Source organism: Chanodichthys erythropterus, chromosome 24 (genome assembly GCF_024489055.1).
Source record: "Chanodichthys erythropterus isolate Z2021 chromosome 24, ASM2448905v1, whole genome shotgun sequence".
Classification (NCBI taxonomy): Eukaryota; Metazoa; Chordata; class Actinopteri; order Cypriniformes; family Xenocyprididae; genus Chanodichthys; species Chanodichthys erythropterus.
Genome location: NC_090244.1, coordinates 9,756,075 through 9,772,385, shown reverse-complemented (window position 1 = coordinate 9,772,385; position 16,311 = coordinate 9,756,075). Strand labels below are relative to the sequence as shown.

The following is a 16,311-nucleotide window of genomic DNA, read 5'->3' as shown; positions in this document are numbered from 1 at the left end:
AGCCTCGCTTACTGAAATAACCTGACTATGGCGCTCCGAATCACTGATTCGAAACAAAAGATTCGTAAACCATCGAAGCAGTGGGTTTTTTTTTTTTTTTGGCATAGAAAAAGTATTCTCATCACTTCATATCATTAAGGCTGAACCACTGTAGTCACATGAGCTGTTTTAAATATGTTTTTAGCAGCTTTCTGGGCATCTGAAAGTGTTAATCATCTTGGAGGCCTCACTGAGCCATCGGATCAAAAATATCTTAATTTGTGTTCCAAAGATGAACGAAGGTCTTATGGGTGTGGAACGACATTTATTACACGGGTGAGTAATAAATGACAGAAATTTCATTTTTGGGTGAACTAACCCTTTAATTTTGAGCAGTGAAATTGATACAATATTCTCAGTGCAGACGACTGTTAATAAAAACAGATTTCCCTGGTGAGAGTGTCTCATCTATACTAACCTTAATATGGAGCTGTTCTCTGGCAAGCCAGAGCTGTGGCCAAGAATTAGGGATGTGGCCTATCTAACTGGACACATCACACCTATGAAGATTATCTCATTTTGAAAAAAAGCACTGTTTGTATCTCTCAGGACGTCCTCCATACAGATTGTCATGAATGTAAATGAACCTACTTGATGGATTGCGAGTAAAAAAAATTGAAATGCACTGACAATATGAAATACAGTCTGCAGGGGAACAAGGTCAATTCATTTTATCTTCAAAGTCTCTCTTATGTCCTTGTTTTATCTCTTTCTCTCACTTTCATCCTTGTCCTCTCCTGCAGAAACTAACCCCACATGTCATCTCTCCTATTCTCACATCACTGAATCACGGAGGTGGAATGCTTACAAATAAGCGTAAAAATCCACCTCTATAACTGACTCGAGATGGTTCATGTCGGTCCACAGAGGCACCTGAGCAAAACCTTGATTTTGATCTTACAGTCCCCCTGTGGTGAAAATCAAGTTTTTAATGTTTTTTGTATGTCTATGTGGTGTTTTAAATATGCTTTGAGACAAAACATGTGCAAATTCATATGTCAACACCATCACTGAGTATTTTCTCCTTAAAACTGCAGTGAAAAAAAGACTGGGGTTTTTGACGTCTCAAACTACCATGTTACCAATCATCGTCAACGAGTGGATCTCTGAAGCGGAGACGGGGCTAATTTGCATATTCATAGAACCGCGTATACTAAATGAGGCAAGGGTCTAGAGTTACATTCAAGCTATTTTAAGGCATAAAGAATTTTCAAAGGAAAAAACAATTTTGGTGATCAAAGATTTTTAAGGGATCAACTACGGGGGGACATTAAAAGGAATAGTTTACATGAAAAAGATTTATTTTATTTTTTTTAATTTACTCACCCTCATGTTGTTCTAAACCTGTATGACTTTCTTTCTTCTGTGCAACATAAAAGAAGATATTTTGATGTCTGCTCTGACTGCTCTTTTCCATATAATGAAAGTGAATGGGGACTGGGTCTGTCAAGCTCCAAAAAAAGACAAAAAAGTACCATAACAGTATTTATAACCTCATTTGCTACAAGTGTCTACAATTTAAGCCACTTTTTATTTTTTATTTTTACATGAACTATTTCTTTAAAGCTAGCCGTGTACATGAACAAAGGCCCGTTCACAACAATAACGATAAAGATATTGTTTTAAAAATCAATTTTAATTTTAAATGTAAAAGAATAGCAGAGTTTACACCACAACTTTAACGATCACGGCTCCACTGTAGTCGTCAATATCATTGGAATCACTTCGATGACACCTTTTTCCAGCTGATGAATGATAAAAACATTGACAGCCAATCAGAATCCATCCTGCTTTAAAGGATTAGTCCACTTTTAAATAAAAATTTCCTAATAATTTACTCACCCCCATGTCATCCAAGATGTTCATGTCTTTCTTTCTTCAGTCGAAAAGAAATTAAGGTTCTTGATGAAAACATTCCTGGATTATTCTCCGTATAGTGGCCTTCAATGGGCACCAAATGGTTGAAGGTCAAATTACAGTTTCAGTGCAGCTTCAAAGGGCTTTAAACGATCCCAGACGAGGAATAAGGTTCTTATCTAGCTAAACAATCGGCCATTTTCGAAAAAAAAAATGTGAATGTATATGCTTTATATAAACAAATGACCGCCTTGCACATGCTTTCGCGTTCCTTATTCTTCAAAATGCTTACGCTGTATGTCCTACGCCTTCCCTATTCTACTTACGGAACAAACGCAGTTCTGTTTTTTCTGTAGAATAGGGAACGCGTAGGACATTCGGCGTAAGCTTTTTGAAGAATACGAAAGTGCGGTTTTGGAGGAAGCACGTGCAAGGTGTTCATTTGTGTTTATAAAGCATAAAAGGTTGTATTTTTTAGATTTTTTTTCTAGATAAGACCCTTATTCCTCGTCTGGTATCGTTTAAAGCCCTTTGAAGCTGCACTGAAACTGTAATTTTGACCTTCAACCGTTTGGAGGCCAATGAAGTCCATTATAAGGAGAATAATTGTGGAATGTTTTCATCAAAAACCTTAATTTCTTTTCGACTGAAGAAAGACAGACATGAACATCTTGGATGACATGGGGGTGAGTAAATTATCATGAAAATTATATTTGAAAGTGGATTAATCCTTTAATGAGCTTGAGCATTTAAGGTGGCAGATGACATAAGTGCAGCCTGCTTATAATAAACAAAACAATATTGTGCGTTGGTGTGGACACTAATATAGTTATGGTTATAGTTATTATTCTTGGTGAGAATGGGCCTTAACACTACACAAAACCAATAAACCATTTGATGAGCATAATGAAATTTCATCATGGGTGCAAGTATGGGTTAGTTAGTTATTTTGACCCTACTGGGCATTGGTGGCATTTTTACATGGCTGCCTCTGTCTCTCCTCCACTATTACTGTGCGTCTGAACGGCTGCCTGTCTGTTCGGTGGACGTCTGCTAGGAAGTTAAGCCAATTTCATCTGAGATTACTGTAACAGAATCACTGTGTAGAGTTCAGCCTTGTCCCAGCACTAGAAGAGGATTATGGGTGATTTCTTTAAATCTATTGGTAAGACGGAAGTCAAGAAGGAGAGAGAGCGGAAGAAAGAAAGAAAGAAAGAAAGAAAGAAAGAAAGAAAGAAAGAAAGAAAGAAAGAAAGAAAGAAAGAAAGAAAGAAAGAAAGAAAGAAAGAAAGAAAGAAAGAAAGAAAGAAAGAAAGAAAGAAAGATGACTATATGAAGATTACAGCATATTGGCAAATCTCAAAATCAAATAGAGAAACTAGATGTTTTGCATTACAAAAAATAAAGCCAATTATTAGGGTCATTAAGATTTTTTCATGACAATCATAAACATAATCACCAAAAACATAATTTTGGTGATCAAAGATGAGTTTTAAGGGATCAACTACGGGGGGACATTAAAAGGAATAGTTTACATGAAAAAGATTTTTCTCACCCTCATGTTGTTCTAAACCTGTATGACTTTCTTTCTTCTGTGCAACATAAAAGATATTTTGATGACTGCTCTGACTGCTCTTTTCCATATAATGAAAGTGGATGGGGACTGGGTCTGTCAAGCTCCAAAAAAAGACAAAAAAGTACAATCAGGCTCCCATTTTTTAATTCTCATTATCGTAACGTGTCCACACACTTTAGTTATGCCATTATTCTGAAATATATTAAAGAGATTGTCATTAGTGTGAAACATTTCTTATTACTGTCAATGTAGAAAACAGTTGTGCTGCTTAATATTTTTGTGGAAAGCATGATTTTTTAAATGTATATAAAGTTTAAAAGCATTTATCTGAAATGGAAATATTTGTCTTTAAATCAAAATCAATAGAAAGGAATATTTTGCGAGATTGTACCACGCGGATGCTTTCTAAGATCCATTGTTACACCTTTGGTAAGAAAAAGATCATTAAATGGCTCCATTTGCAAGCCTTTTCAAACTGTGTCCAAACAAATTAGATAATGTGAGGAAAAGTGTCCCCAAGCTATCGAATTAGTCAAGCCTCAATTATGATTCATTATCTTTTATCAAACTCTCTTTCTGATTGGTTCAGCAGACTAATGAGGTTGAAAGGACAGCCACTAGGTAAATAAATGGAATTAATTAAGTAATGTGACCTACAAACATCTTAGTAAATCTTAAAGAACTAGCAATTCTGTCCCTGTTTCTCCATATTTAAATGTCTTTCTCTCTCACACACACTCTTCTGACGCGTCTCTGACGACAGCAGGTTTATGTTCAGGACGTCAGAGCAGAGCTTTAAAAATGGTGACTTTTTAGTTATTTATAAACTCTGTCTTTTTAAAAAAGAAATACAGAATTTAAAAAAAGATGGAGAGATGGAGAGAGAAAGAGGGGAGATGAGGAGACAGTTGGCTGCGTAATCGTAACCTCATCCATCTCTCTATCCGCCATTTATTATTCATTAGCTTCTCTTTCTACATCGCTCATTCTTCACAGCCAACAAAAAAATAGGTCAATGTGGGAAGCGCCTTTCATTCGGAAACTGTGATTGCCGCTTGGCCATCCTCTTTAGCTTCCCTCAGCTCAAAGTCTTGAGGAAACATCTCACAGATGTTTCTGTCTATCTCTCACGTTTATAAAATTAGCTTTTTGCCACCCCATCCTATCGTTTTACTGGCTGCAAGAGTATTTTGCATTGTTTTCTTTAAATACAAAAACCTTTGTCTACTGTTTTTGTTCAAATAAAGCCGAGATCAAATAAAATACAAATATTAGATACTTAAAAAACCTTCAACTAAATAAAATAAGTTGAAGCACTAAATTATTAAAACTAAACTAAAATAAAGCTTAACAGAAAAAACTAATAAATATGAAAAAGCACAAAATTACTAAAACGTTAAAATGAAAACAAAAACTTAAAATATAAAGTAAAAGAACATTTAAAAATATTAATACATATTATAGTAGTATATTCATAACAACACTGCTTTTATCCTTAAGACAGTAGATTTATTTAGCTTTTTTTTCATTCCTATTAGATGTGTTTAGAGCATCCTGCTGAATGGCAGGAATGAACTGTTGCAACAATAAAAAGATAATATAAAAAAAAAAAAAAGGTTTTCTAATCAATCTACTGATGATAAGGGGTAAAAAGTGTAAGTAAAAGTTGTTCAAAGAGAGTAAAATGCACTAAGCTTTCCTTTAGTAGACGTTAATATCTATTTGACTCAATTTGTCACATATGTAAGAATTAAATTAAATATTCACTTTTATAACAGTTTTTTAACAGTTGATAACAGAATTGTAATTGCTAGTCAGGAATAATGGCACTTAACCATGTTAAAGGTGCCCTAGAGTTAAAAATTGAATTTATCTTGGCATAGTTGAATATCAAGAGTTCAGTACATGGAAATGACATACAGTGAGTCTCAAACTCCATTGTTTCCTCCTTCTTATATAAATCTCATTTGTTTAAAAGACCTCCGAAGAACAGGCAAATCTCAACATAATACCGACTGTTACGTAACAGTCGAGATCATTAATATGTACGCCCCTAATATTTGCATATGCCAGCTCATGTTCAAGGCATTACACAAGGGCAGGACGTCTGGATGTGCACAGCTGAATCATCAGACTAGGTAAGCAAGCAAGAACAATAGCAAAAAAATGGCAGATGGAGCAATAATAACTGACATGATCCATGATAACATGATATTTTTAGTGATATTTGTGAAGTGTCTTTCTAAATGTTTCGTTAGCATGTTGCTAATGTACTGTTAAATGTGGTTAAAGTTACCATCGGTTCTTACTGTATTCACGGAGACAAGAGAGCCGTCGCTATTTTCATTTTTAAACACTTGCAGTCTGTATAATTCATAAACACAACTTCATTCTTTATAAATCTCTCCAACAGTGTGTAATGTTAGCTTTAGCCCATTAGCCACGGAGCATAGCCTCAAACTCATTCAGAATCAAATGTAAACATCCAAATAAACTATACTCACATGATCCGACGCATGCATTCAGCATGCATGACGAACACTTTGTAAAGATCCATTTTGAGGGTTATATTAGCTGTGTAAACTTTGTTTATGTTGTTTAAGGCAAGCGCGAGCTCCGGGGGCGGAGGGCGCGAGCAATTAAAGGGGCCGCAACCTGAATCGGAGCATTTCTAATGATGCCCCAAAATAGGCAGTTAAAAAAATTAATAAAAAAAAAAATCTATGGGGTATTTTGAGCTGAAACTTCACAGACACTTCAGGGGACACCTTAGGCTTATATTACATCTTGTAAAAAAACCTTCGATGGCACCTTTAAAATATCTCTTTAACATTTAAAACAGGACAGGAAAGCAAGATCATAAAAAATCTTTATGATATCCCTGGTTCAAATTACTGTTTTGCATGATTACTTTACAAACATACTTTATGTTAGGGAGTCAATTTATAATTTTGCCTTTAATAATTGCTTCTATATTAAAAATAAACCATCAAAATTAGTTAAAAATAAACCATCAAAATTAGTTAAAAAATTAGGTTTGCTTATTCTAAATGACAAAATTGATTAAATATTTTGATCAAAATTGGTCAAAAATGAATATTTGCTTAGTATGATTTACAGCAGTGGTCACGACCCAAAAATGGCTTCCAAATGTGTTCAGAAACTTTGAAGGACAGTAATTTTTTGTTGTAAAAAAAGTACATGGACAAAATGTTGAAGAAAGAGTAAGGCCGTGTTTTTGTACATTAAAGTCAGAAGAACATGCTTTAGCTGCTTTTAAAACCCAAACACACATCCATTCATTCTTTTTTGTGCACTTTCTCACACACACACATATAATAACACATATACATTCTCTTTCACAAACAAACCCTTTAATTATCTTAGTGCACACACACACACACACACACACACACACACACACATTTAATCTCATTCCTGATCCTCAAAGAACACCTTGGCCATGGCGTGGCCGACCTTTTGTACTTTCTTCTCTTTGGCATCAGGACCCATGTTTGCTCGGGCGAGACCCAGCCAGTACTTCTCAGTCCGCGTTTGATAATCCACAAGTGCTTCTCCAGGCTTTACTGGCGGATGGTCCGCATCTAATAGAGAATTACAGAGAAAATGTCAACACCTGTACAGAGTGATCCCTAAATACCTTTTTGTTCTTTCTAAAAATCCCTAAAATTCCTTTTTGTTCTCTTAAACAACTTTGGTATTGCCACTTGATGTTCAGTGTAAAATCTGGGACCTGAAGTACTGAAATGGAGATATTTTGAACACAAAACATTCCTCATAAGGATTATGAGGCAACAAAGTCTCTCTGTATGGCATGCTACTCAACTATGAGGTAGCCACAAGCTAACAATCAGTGACGTTATTACAACTGACAAGCGAAACAGGCATCTAACAATAATGAATTTAAGCGAGAAGGACCCCAAAGCAAAACACACAGCTCTGGCTGTCAAAGAGGATCAGTGGATGTTGACCTGGGTCTTGGCAGCTAAACCCTTGGTCATCTGCACATGTCTACCTCAAGGACCTAACCCAAAACAAGGCCTTGATCAGTAAAGGAAAATGTATGTGTCCGCCCACAGGGATGGACTTTGAATGGTTTAAACAGGTATGAAACAGATCATTACTTTTCCCTGTCATAAATGTTTATGAACTTCAAAATTAAGAGGATAGGGGCAAAATCCATACCTTCTTCACTCTCCTCTTCAGATTCCTCCTCTTCCTCATCATCTTCCTCATCATCACCTCCCTTTGCCTCCTCTTCTTCATCTTCATCATCATCTTCTGATTCTTCCAGCCACTCCTGCGTCTCTAAAAAATAAGAATTCAGTGCTCAAGTGTGGCAATATCAAAACTTTTTGCTACTGAACATTCATATGTGACGTTACGGGTTTGAACAGCAGTCTATGAGAATTTTTATCATTCTCTGAAAAGTGTGGATATAATACTTTTGACAACAGAACAAATAAAGAAAAACGTAAAAAAGGAAACACCTTGAAATAAAACTTAAGTTTAAGTTATGTTGTAATATTTCATAGTGTTATAATATTTCATTATATTTTCTTCTATTATCCAGATGGTTTTATGTATATATGCTTTGGCAATACTGTATTATTTACAGTCATGCCAATAAAGCAATTTTGAATTTGAATTTGAAATATACAAATCTATTTGCAATCTAAACAGACAGAAAAATTCAGACAGATAGACTGACAGACAGACAAATAGATAGACAGTTAGATAGACATACAGATCGACAGATCAATAGACAGACAGATAGACCGATAGACAGATATATAGATAGATAGATATATATACAGACAGAACGACAGACAGACATGCTTAGACAGATCTACAGATAGACCTATAGATAGATAGGAGATAGACAGACAGATATACAGACAGAACAACAAACATACATAGACTGATAGACAGATATAGAGATAGATCGACAGACAGATAGACCGATCAATAGATAGACAGACCGACCGACAGATAGACGATAGACAGACTGATTGATAGATAGATAGATAGATAGATAGACCAATAGATAGATAGATAGATAGATAGATATAGACGATAGATAGATAGACCAATAGATAGATAGACCAATAGATAGATAGACCAATAGATAGATAGACAGACAGACAGACAGACGTTAGTGTTAATGTCCTGATTACAGACTTTGTAATTTTTCTAAACAAATGACATTTTGGGAAATGATTGCAATGCAGTTTGCGTGGAAGTCAGGAATAGAGATCGGCCAAAATAAAAATAAAAACCGGCCAGTAGCCAATCTTGTGTTTCTAACAAAAACCGCCCAATTCTGATATATGGCCGGTCGACCGGTGAATCTCTGATAGACAGACGGACAGACAGAAAGAGCTTTAATATTTTCCTGCTGAAGCTAAGGAATTTCTGGGCCTTCTTTCCACTTACTGGGGTCCATTTCCACTAGAACGTCCCAATGGTCCATCTTATGCAGGTCCAGGCTGTAGAAATCGCTGAGGGTGAACTGTCGATCTCCCACCTCAAACATTCCGCCGTACAAGTAGAACTTGCCGTGCTTTACTGTTGCCATGGCGCTAGAGCGAGGACAAGGCTCCACCAGGGAAGCCACTGCACCCGCCTCCACCTCTTCGTCATCCTCCTCCTCGTCCTCCTCCTCGTCCTCAATGTCCTCCTCTGCACGTGCAGCTGGAATTACTTCCTTGATGGTCATAACCGTTCCGTCCTCGGCGACAATCTCTTTAACAATCTCGGTGGGACCCTGTGCCTTCTCTTCGTCCTCTTCAGTTTCATTTGTCTGTTCTCCCTTCATCCCACGGCGCCTCTTCTTCTTTTCTGACTTGTTGCCCTGCCAAGAAAGAGAAAAAAGACATTATAAATATATTTTTATTTTTTATTTTTATTTTAATTTTTTTATGTCTTTGGGCTCTACTCAGGGGCATTACCAAAGCCAAACGTCACACCAACCTTTAGCTGGGCAGGAAACCACCGGTTTTTGTTGATATCATAAAAGTAAAGGTCATTAAAGAAGTCTCCTTCCAAAGACTCATCATCTTCCTCATCGCAGACGCCACCGAAGAGGAGCGCTCGGCCCCCGGGGCCCACAGCCAGCGAGAAGCCAGAACGAGGAGGGGGCTTCACTCCTGCAGGGTTCACCCGTGTCCATGTCCACTTTTCTGCAGGATGGGGCCAAAAATCATGAGCTAATCTTTTTCAGAAATGGGAAAGTGTATCTTCAAAACAATAACGAGAAATGGGACAGAAAAGCAGCCCACGTTAAACAAGCGATCACTGTGGAGGCTCTAATGATGGTACCTTGCTCCTCTTTGCCTTCCCTCCTCAGCAGGAACATGTCAGAATGGATGGTTCCTTTATCCACATCCTTCTTCACTCTCTGGAAGAGAAAAGCAGCCATTACCACCTACGTCTGTTTACTCTCGTGGGTTTACTCAAGGACAAGCTCCTGGAAATGACAATACCTTGCTCTCTGTGTAGAGCAGTTGCCATCAACAAGCTCATGCAAAATGAGGCTAAACATAACATAGCTTACCTAATGATGGACAAATAAGGCAAAAATTTACTTTTAAATTAATAACACGTTAACCTGAAACATTCATAGATGGAGGTGTTGAATATCACCATTTTAAGCCCTTAAAATGAAATGTCTTCAATTCAACTATTGAGATTTAACATATTTTGTTGAATAATTTTGCAGTAGTTGACTGTACAAATTAAGGCACTGTAAAATAGCTCATGTGACCGGTCATCAATAGGATTCTATGTGGCAAGTTGCTTAGCAACTACTACCATGATTTATTGGACAAAGTGCGACCATGTAACTGCATGTACAAAAACATTCCCACTGTATATGTACTATATACCACTATAGTAGACACCAAAATTACTTAAAATGTTAAAGAAAATGTTACTTGTTTATCCATATTATTAAATGTTTTATTGAATATTAAAGTGAGCTATCATATTGCTATCGCCGCCATTTTACTGTTGCACTTTCCATATCATGCAAAACAACAACTTTTGATTGAAAGAAGTCTCTTCTGCTCACTAAGGCTGCACTTGTTTGATCAAAAATACAATAAGAACAGTAATATTCTGAAATATTATTACAAATTAAAATAATAGTTTTCTATTTTATTATATTTTAAAATGTCATTTATTCCTGTGATGGAAAAGCTGAATTTTCAGCATCATTACTCCGATCTTCAGTGTCACATGATCCTTCAGAAATCATTCTAATATGCCGATTCTGCTACTCGTGTGATATTGTTCATATTTTTTGAATCCCCACCCACGGACAGCTGGATGACTTGGATAGAGAGAGTTTTTGGCCTAAAACACTGTATTTGTGGTCATCCAGTCTGAAATGTTGACTCCGAATACAGAGGTTTTTCAGATTTTTAGTCACGGCATTCTCCCCGTATTTACGATTCTTTGCAGCCTTTAGCCACCGCCTACAACGTGCTGGATCTTCACTAGAAACCGAAAGTAACTCACACCGGCTAAACATTAACTCTTTGAATTCTTGCACCAGGGAACAATACAAGTCAAAAACCATGATGACTAAAAGTTTGCTTAGAAGTATTTCCTACTAAAGCAAGACGGTATTTGACTTTAATAAGCATATCCATAGAGACAGAGCGCATTTATGTTAATCTGAAAGCCACGCCCACTGGGGGGGAAAACAATCCAACCGTCTCCATTGAGTTTGTATTGCGTGAGGCTGCCTCTTTGTCTTTTCTGACTTATTACAAAAAACAGAACAATGTCTAAAAGCTGCTGTGTGACAAGGTGTACAGCTAACAAGCTAAAAAAACCCAGAAATAAGTTTTATAAGCTGTCGACCCCCAAAAACGAATGTTTAAGGACATAAAAGTGGATACAGGCAGTGAGACAGAGAGCAACGGGTCATATTACTATAAGAATTGCATTGGAGGAGAACGTAATCGGCGACAGGTGAAATAATTCTTTGACATGGTAAAAAATAATGAATGGTTTGTTTTTGTTGGTTTGTTTAGCATATGTTGTCGCTGATTACGACCCCCTCCAGTGTATTTCTTAAAGTAATTATGACCATTTGCGCTCTGTCTCACTGCCTGTATCCACTTTTATGTCCTTAAAACATTCATTTTTTTGGGATCGACAGCTTATAAAAACTTATTTCTGGGTTTTTTTAGCTTGTTAGCTGTACACCTTGTCAAACAGCAGCTTTTAGACATTGTTCTGTTTTTTGTAATAAGTCAGAAAAGACAAAGAGGCAGCCTCACGCAATACAAACTCAATGGAGACGGTTGGTTTGTTTTCCCCCCCGGTGGGCGTGGTCTTCAGACTATGACGCGTTGCGCTCTGTCTCTATGGCAGACTGGTGGGAGTGGCCTTGGATGGCAACATGCAAAGTGCATTATGGGTGTTGGAAATTTTCTTACCTATTTGGAAAAAGGAAAGATAGATAGCACCAATTTTTTTTTTTGCCTTTCTACTGTATATGCAGCCATGTTTTATTGAAAGCCCATTTTGCCAGCAGTGAAGTAGCCCTTTAAGTAGGGCTGGGACAATATATTGATGCATTGCAATTCATGGATCAATTCTGATATTTTCCAAATGCATCGCAAATCGATTCTGAGGTTAATTTTTAACCGCATGCTCATGAAGAAGAGGGCTTGTGCATTCGGCTAAGTCTGAGAATGGACTTACATCTCAGAATGTTTTTGTGATGCGAGATTAATGTAAACGGCCCACTGCAAACACCCTTGTAACTCGCTTCGAAATTTATGAATGATTATTTAATAGAAGGTTCAAGTGGTGTGTTTAAGGAATCGGAAGCAAGCGGGGTACGGCTGTTTCAAAAGCAAGCAGTGCCATCTGCTGTTGAGAACTAAGCTCAGAATCGATTCGAGAATCGCAATATATATGGAAAATATCAGAATCGATCCAGAATCATTTCTCGATTCACAACGAATTGATGTATTGTCCCAGCCCTACCTTTAAATGTAAAATCTGAGTAATCAATTGCAGTGTGCATATTAAATAAAAATCACAGTAATAACCAAAGCACATACAGATATGGAATATCCACCATAGATGATGACGCCGTTGCCGTCTGGAGTGGTGGTCATTTGACAGGCTGAACGTGGACAGGGGCCAGTTCCTGTGGGCTGGAGACGGCTCCATGTGAATGTGTCCAGGTTAAATGCATAAACGTCATTGTAAAAGATATAATCCCTGTAGAGCGGAGAACATATGCATTACAAAAAGTATTAATGTTAAGTATTTTTATAATGTAAAATATTTTAAATATTGATATTTAAATCCAATATTTCAATTAACATATTCTAATAATTAAAATTCTTATTTATTAAATGAAAACATAAGATTCCAAGGTCATCTCATCTGATAAATAAATACAATCTTATACATATTTTCTGGAACCTGTAGCCAGGGGCGTAGATCTCATTCACACTTTAGGGTACAACAAGAAGTTTAAATTTTCCGTACAATACTGATTTTAAAAATGACAAGTTGAAGTTGGAGAGCTCTGCATCTGCCTGTACCTGGAGTTCTCATGAAAACCTCCAAACAAAAGCAGCTGACGTTTGCTCAGGACCATGCGATGTCCACTCCTGCCAGAAGGAGCACCAGGAGCTCTGAAAGGACAAAGCGGACATATTTCAACAGGTGGTCAGAACGCCAAGCCAAAAGTCAATCCTGTTAGTTTAGACCTCTATAACCTCAAGTCACAGCATGACGACAAAACACTGGACAGAGGTCCAAAAGTCCCTGCTGAGCTTCCATGAAGAGCAAATACAATCAGACTTCCAGTTCAACTTACAGTAATGAATACAGTCTTTTTAAATGGCTTGTTTTTCTTTTCAGTGTTATTTTAGCATTGTGATATTGTTACAGTTTTCTTTGATATTTTGAATTAGTTTTTATTTTTGTATTTTTTCCAATTTCATTGTAATTTTAGGTAAAGTTTTAGTAATTTTGTTGTGTGTTTTCATCATTTTTTATTAGGTATTGCTTTTATAAAAAGTCTATATAATTTTTTTCATACATTTTTTGTATTTTAGTTAAAGTTATGTTGTCAAGTTAAATTTTTTTATTATTTAATTTCAGTTAACATTTATTTTATTTCAAAAAACAAAAATGTGTCTTTACAGTCTTAGCTTTAGTTTTAGTTAAAGTCACCATAAAATCTAAACGGATAATTCTTATTTTTATCAAAAATCGTAGTATTTATTATACATTTATAATAAATTTCTCTCATTCAGGGTGCAATTTCACTTATATATACACGTCAAAATAAAAGACTCACATTCATGCTGACATGACAAGGACTTTTTATTATTTTAATATTCACTTATAATGTTAATAAATTTTAATAAAGTGTTTTTCACACACACACACACACAAACAAAATAAATACATGTGTGGAAAAATTATTATTTTCAACCCTCATATTATGCTATTAATCTCTTATAATGAAGACTGCAAAAATTTCCTTTAGTATAACATGCACTAAAGAATTGTGCACAATATCCTTGGTATTTGATATATATTAAGGTACTGAATAATGTTTTCATCTACTATAGTATTGAAGATAATTAAAAAAAACACCTTTATTATACTTTTTAAACTTGTTTTGCTTGTGTAAAAAGGGTCTTTTTGATGTCATGTTGTCTTTAAGCACATTTTAACATATTTTGGCTTATGTGATGGTGTCTAGATTTTAGCTCAGATTGCATTATCTTTCCCTTGTAATATACTGTGGAGTATTGCACAATACTCAGTGAGAAACAACAATACTCACTTGATTTGCTCCCATGTGCGTGTTCCCAGGTGAAGCACCCACAGATCTTTATAGCGATAGAACTGCTCACCGTCAGGGGACGCAAACTCCCCCCCAAATATCCAAATCTGCCCCCCGCCCTGGGGAACTACAACTGCCTGCAGGGACATGGAGAGAGAGCAACAAAAATATGCTTGAGATAATGTGACTTATTATGTTAAGACAGTCTGACCCCTGGTGGTGAAGTCTGAAATAACATGTCCTGCATTATCTATGCAGAAAATCACTGCTTTAACTGATACATCATATCAATTTTTAAATATTTCAAGTGAAGTTATTAAAGGAGCACCTGTTGAGCGCAGCGTCTTGGAGGAGGGTTCGGGATCTCTACCTTCACCCAGGTGTTCTTCTTAATGTTGTAGAAGAATAGTTCATTGTACAGAAGAGTCTGGAAGAATGGAAATATATAAGTGACATCAAGTCAAGGCTTTTTTGGGTAGGACACAGTTTGCATCTGTACAATTTCTAAATTTACATTTGTTTTTAAAAAAAAGTCTGTTAGTGCAAGTGTTTTCAATCTTAATAATGCCACAATCAAACCAAAATATGATCAGTCTCATACAAGGGACCCTCATTCTAAAAAATTAAAAGCCAGCTATATATTTTCAAGTATAAAGACAAAATGTATACTAAGAAAAATTAATATTTTATGTAAAATATTTCATTTCTGTCATATAATTGTTTTTTTCCCCCTACACACTATAGTATTTTCATGTTAGATGTATTTATTTAAATGATTGTTTACATAATTTATTCATTTTAATCTATCTTTTCAATTTTATTTATTTTTTTTGTTTAATCATATATATATATATATATATATATATATATATATATATATATATATATATATATATATATATATACATACAGCTGATTAACTGGCTAATGACCATTTTAGACCAGCTAGAAACCAGTTCCAAAGCATAGCTACACATTTACCTCAGGGACATCACGAATTACCTACTTTCTTCCCATTGAAAAATTCCCCTCCAAATAAAATCAGCTCGTCTTTTTCCGGGTGCGCACACAGAGAGGCGTTCAACCTGCGCAGAGAACGAGCTGTCAGTCAAATGGCACAGTAACAGTCACGTGATTCACACCTGGACACATGAACGCGCACCTGGGAGACGGAGGGGCACATGCTGTCTCGATCACCTGAGTCTTTTTTGCGTCCAGGGACTGAAATTCTGCTATTAAAGCCTCTAAATCCTCCTATTTCAATAAAACACAGAATAAAAGTAACGTTATTGTTTTTCTGACATGTAGGCTGGTTTAGAGTGTTTGTGCTGGTATAAATTCCCTCACCTCCTCTTTTTTCGATCTTTTTGACACCTTCTTCTCCATTTTGGCGGCGGTTTTCTCCGCTCCTTTCACTTTCTTTTCATTTTTACCCTTTTTTCCCTTTTTACCCATTTTGATTATTTTAAAACACACTGGCTGCAGTAAGCGTGGTAATCACAGTCAAATGGCCAGACGTATGATATACTTCCGCCAACAACACGGTTTGATGTTGAGCTCTCCTGCGCTACAGCGACACTTGCTGGTCTGGGTGAGCTGCTGTGTCTTGCAGTAAACTGACAAATAGTAACTTGTTTGCACTTATATAATATCACAAATACGACAATACTAAATATCTCTAAATATGGAAACGGTAAAAAATAATAATTTATATTATAGCTAAGATTATAAAATAGCGAGTGTGCGAGCCTCTTTGCCTTCAGCCGTCCAGTCTAATCATACGTCTAACCTCGATATGCACAGCACAACAACAAGCAGCTAACAGCAGGGTCATATATTATATGGATATACTATATTATATTATTTGGTCATATATTATATGGATATACACCGATCAGGCATTAACATTATGAGCACTGAGAGGTGAAATGAATAACATTGATTATCTCTTCATCACGGCACTTGTTAGTGGGTGGGATATATT

At 36.2% G+C, this 16,311-nt stretch overlaps 1 protein-coding gene across 1 annotated transcript; it reads right to left on the bottom strand.

Moving 5' to 3' along the window:
* Positions 1–5,590: 5,590 nt before the first annotated feature.
* Positions 5,591–15,859, bottom strand: klhdc4 (kelch domain containing 4). Its single transcript, XM_067379055.1, has 12 exons — positions 15,675–15,859; positions 15,490–15,581; positions 15,334–15,412; positions 14,656–14,754; positions 14,328–14,464; positions 13,069–13,161; positions 12,577–12,739; positions 9,815–9,893; positions 9,467–9,675; positions 8,930–9,347; positions 7,679–7,801; positions 5,591–7,077 (listed from the first exon to the last, which is right to left on the bottom strand). The coding sequence occupies exons 1-12, from the start codon at positions 15,780–15,782 to the stop codon at positions 6,905–6,907; spliced, it is 1,773 nt and encodes a 590-aa protein (XP_067235156.1). The 5' UTR covers positions 15,783–15,859; the 3' UTR covers positions 5,591–6,904.
* Between the last annotated feature and the right edge of the window lie 452 nt (positions 15,860–16,311).

Coding starts and splice junctions, on each gene's coding strand:
- klhdc4 (XM_067379055.1), bottom strand. CDS start 15,782: ATGGGTAAAAAGGGAAAAAAGGGTAAAAATGAAAAGAAAGTGAAAGGA. Junction 15,582..15,674: donor AAAGATCGAAAAAAGAGGAG/GTGAGGGAATTT, acceptor TTATTGAAATAG/GAGGATTTAGAGGCTTTAAT. Junction 13,162..14,327: donor CGCACATGGGAGCAAATCAA/GTGAGTATTGTT, acceptor TTGTCCTTTCAG/AGCTCCTGGTGCTCCTTCTG.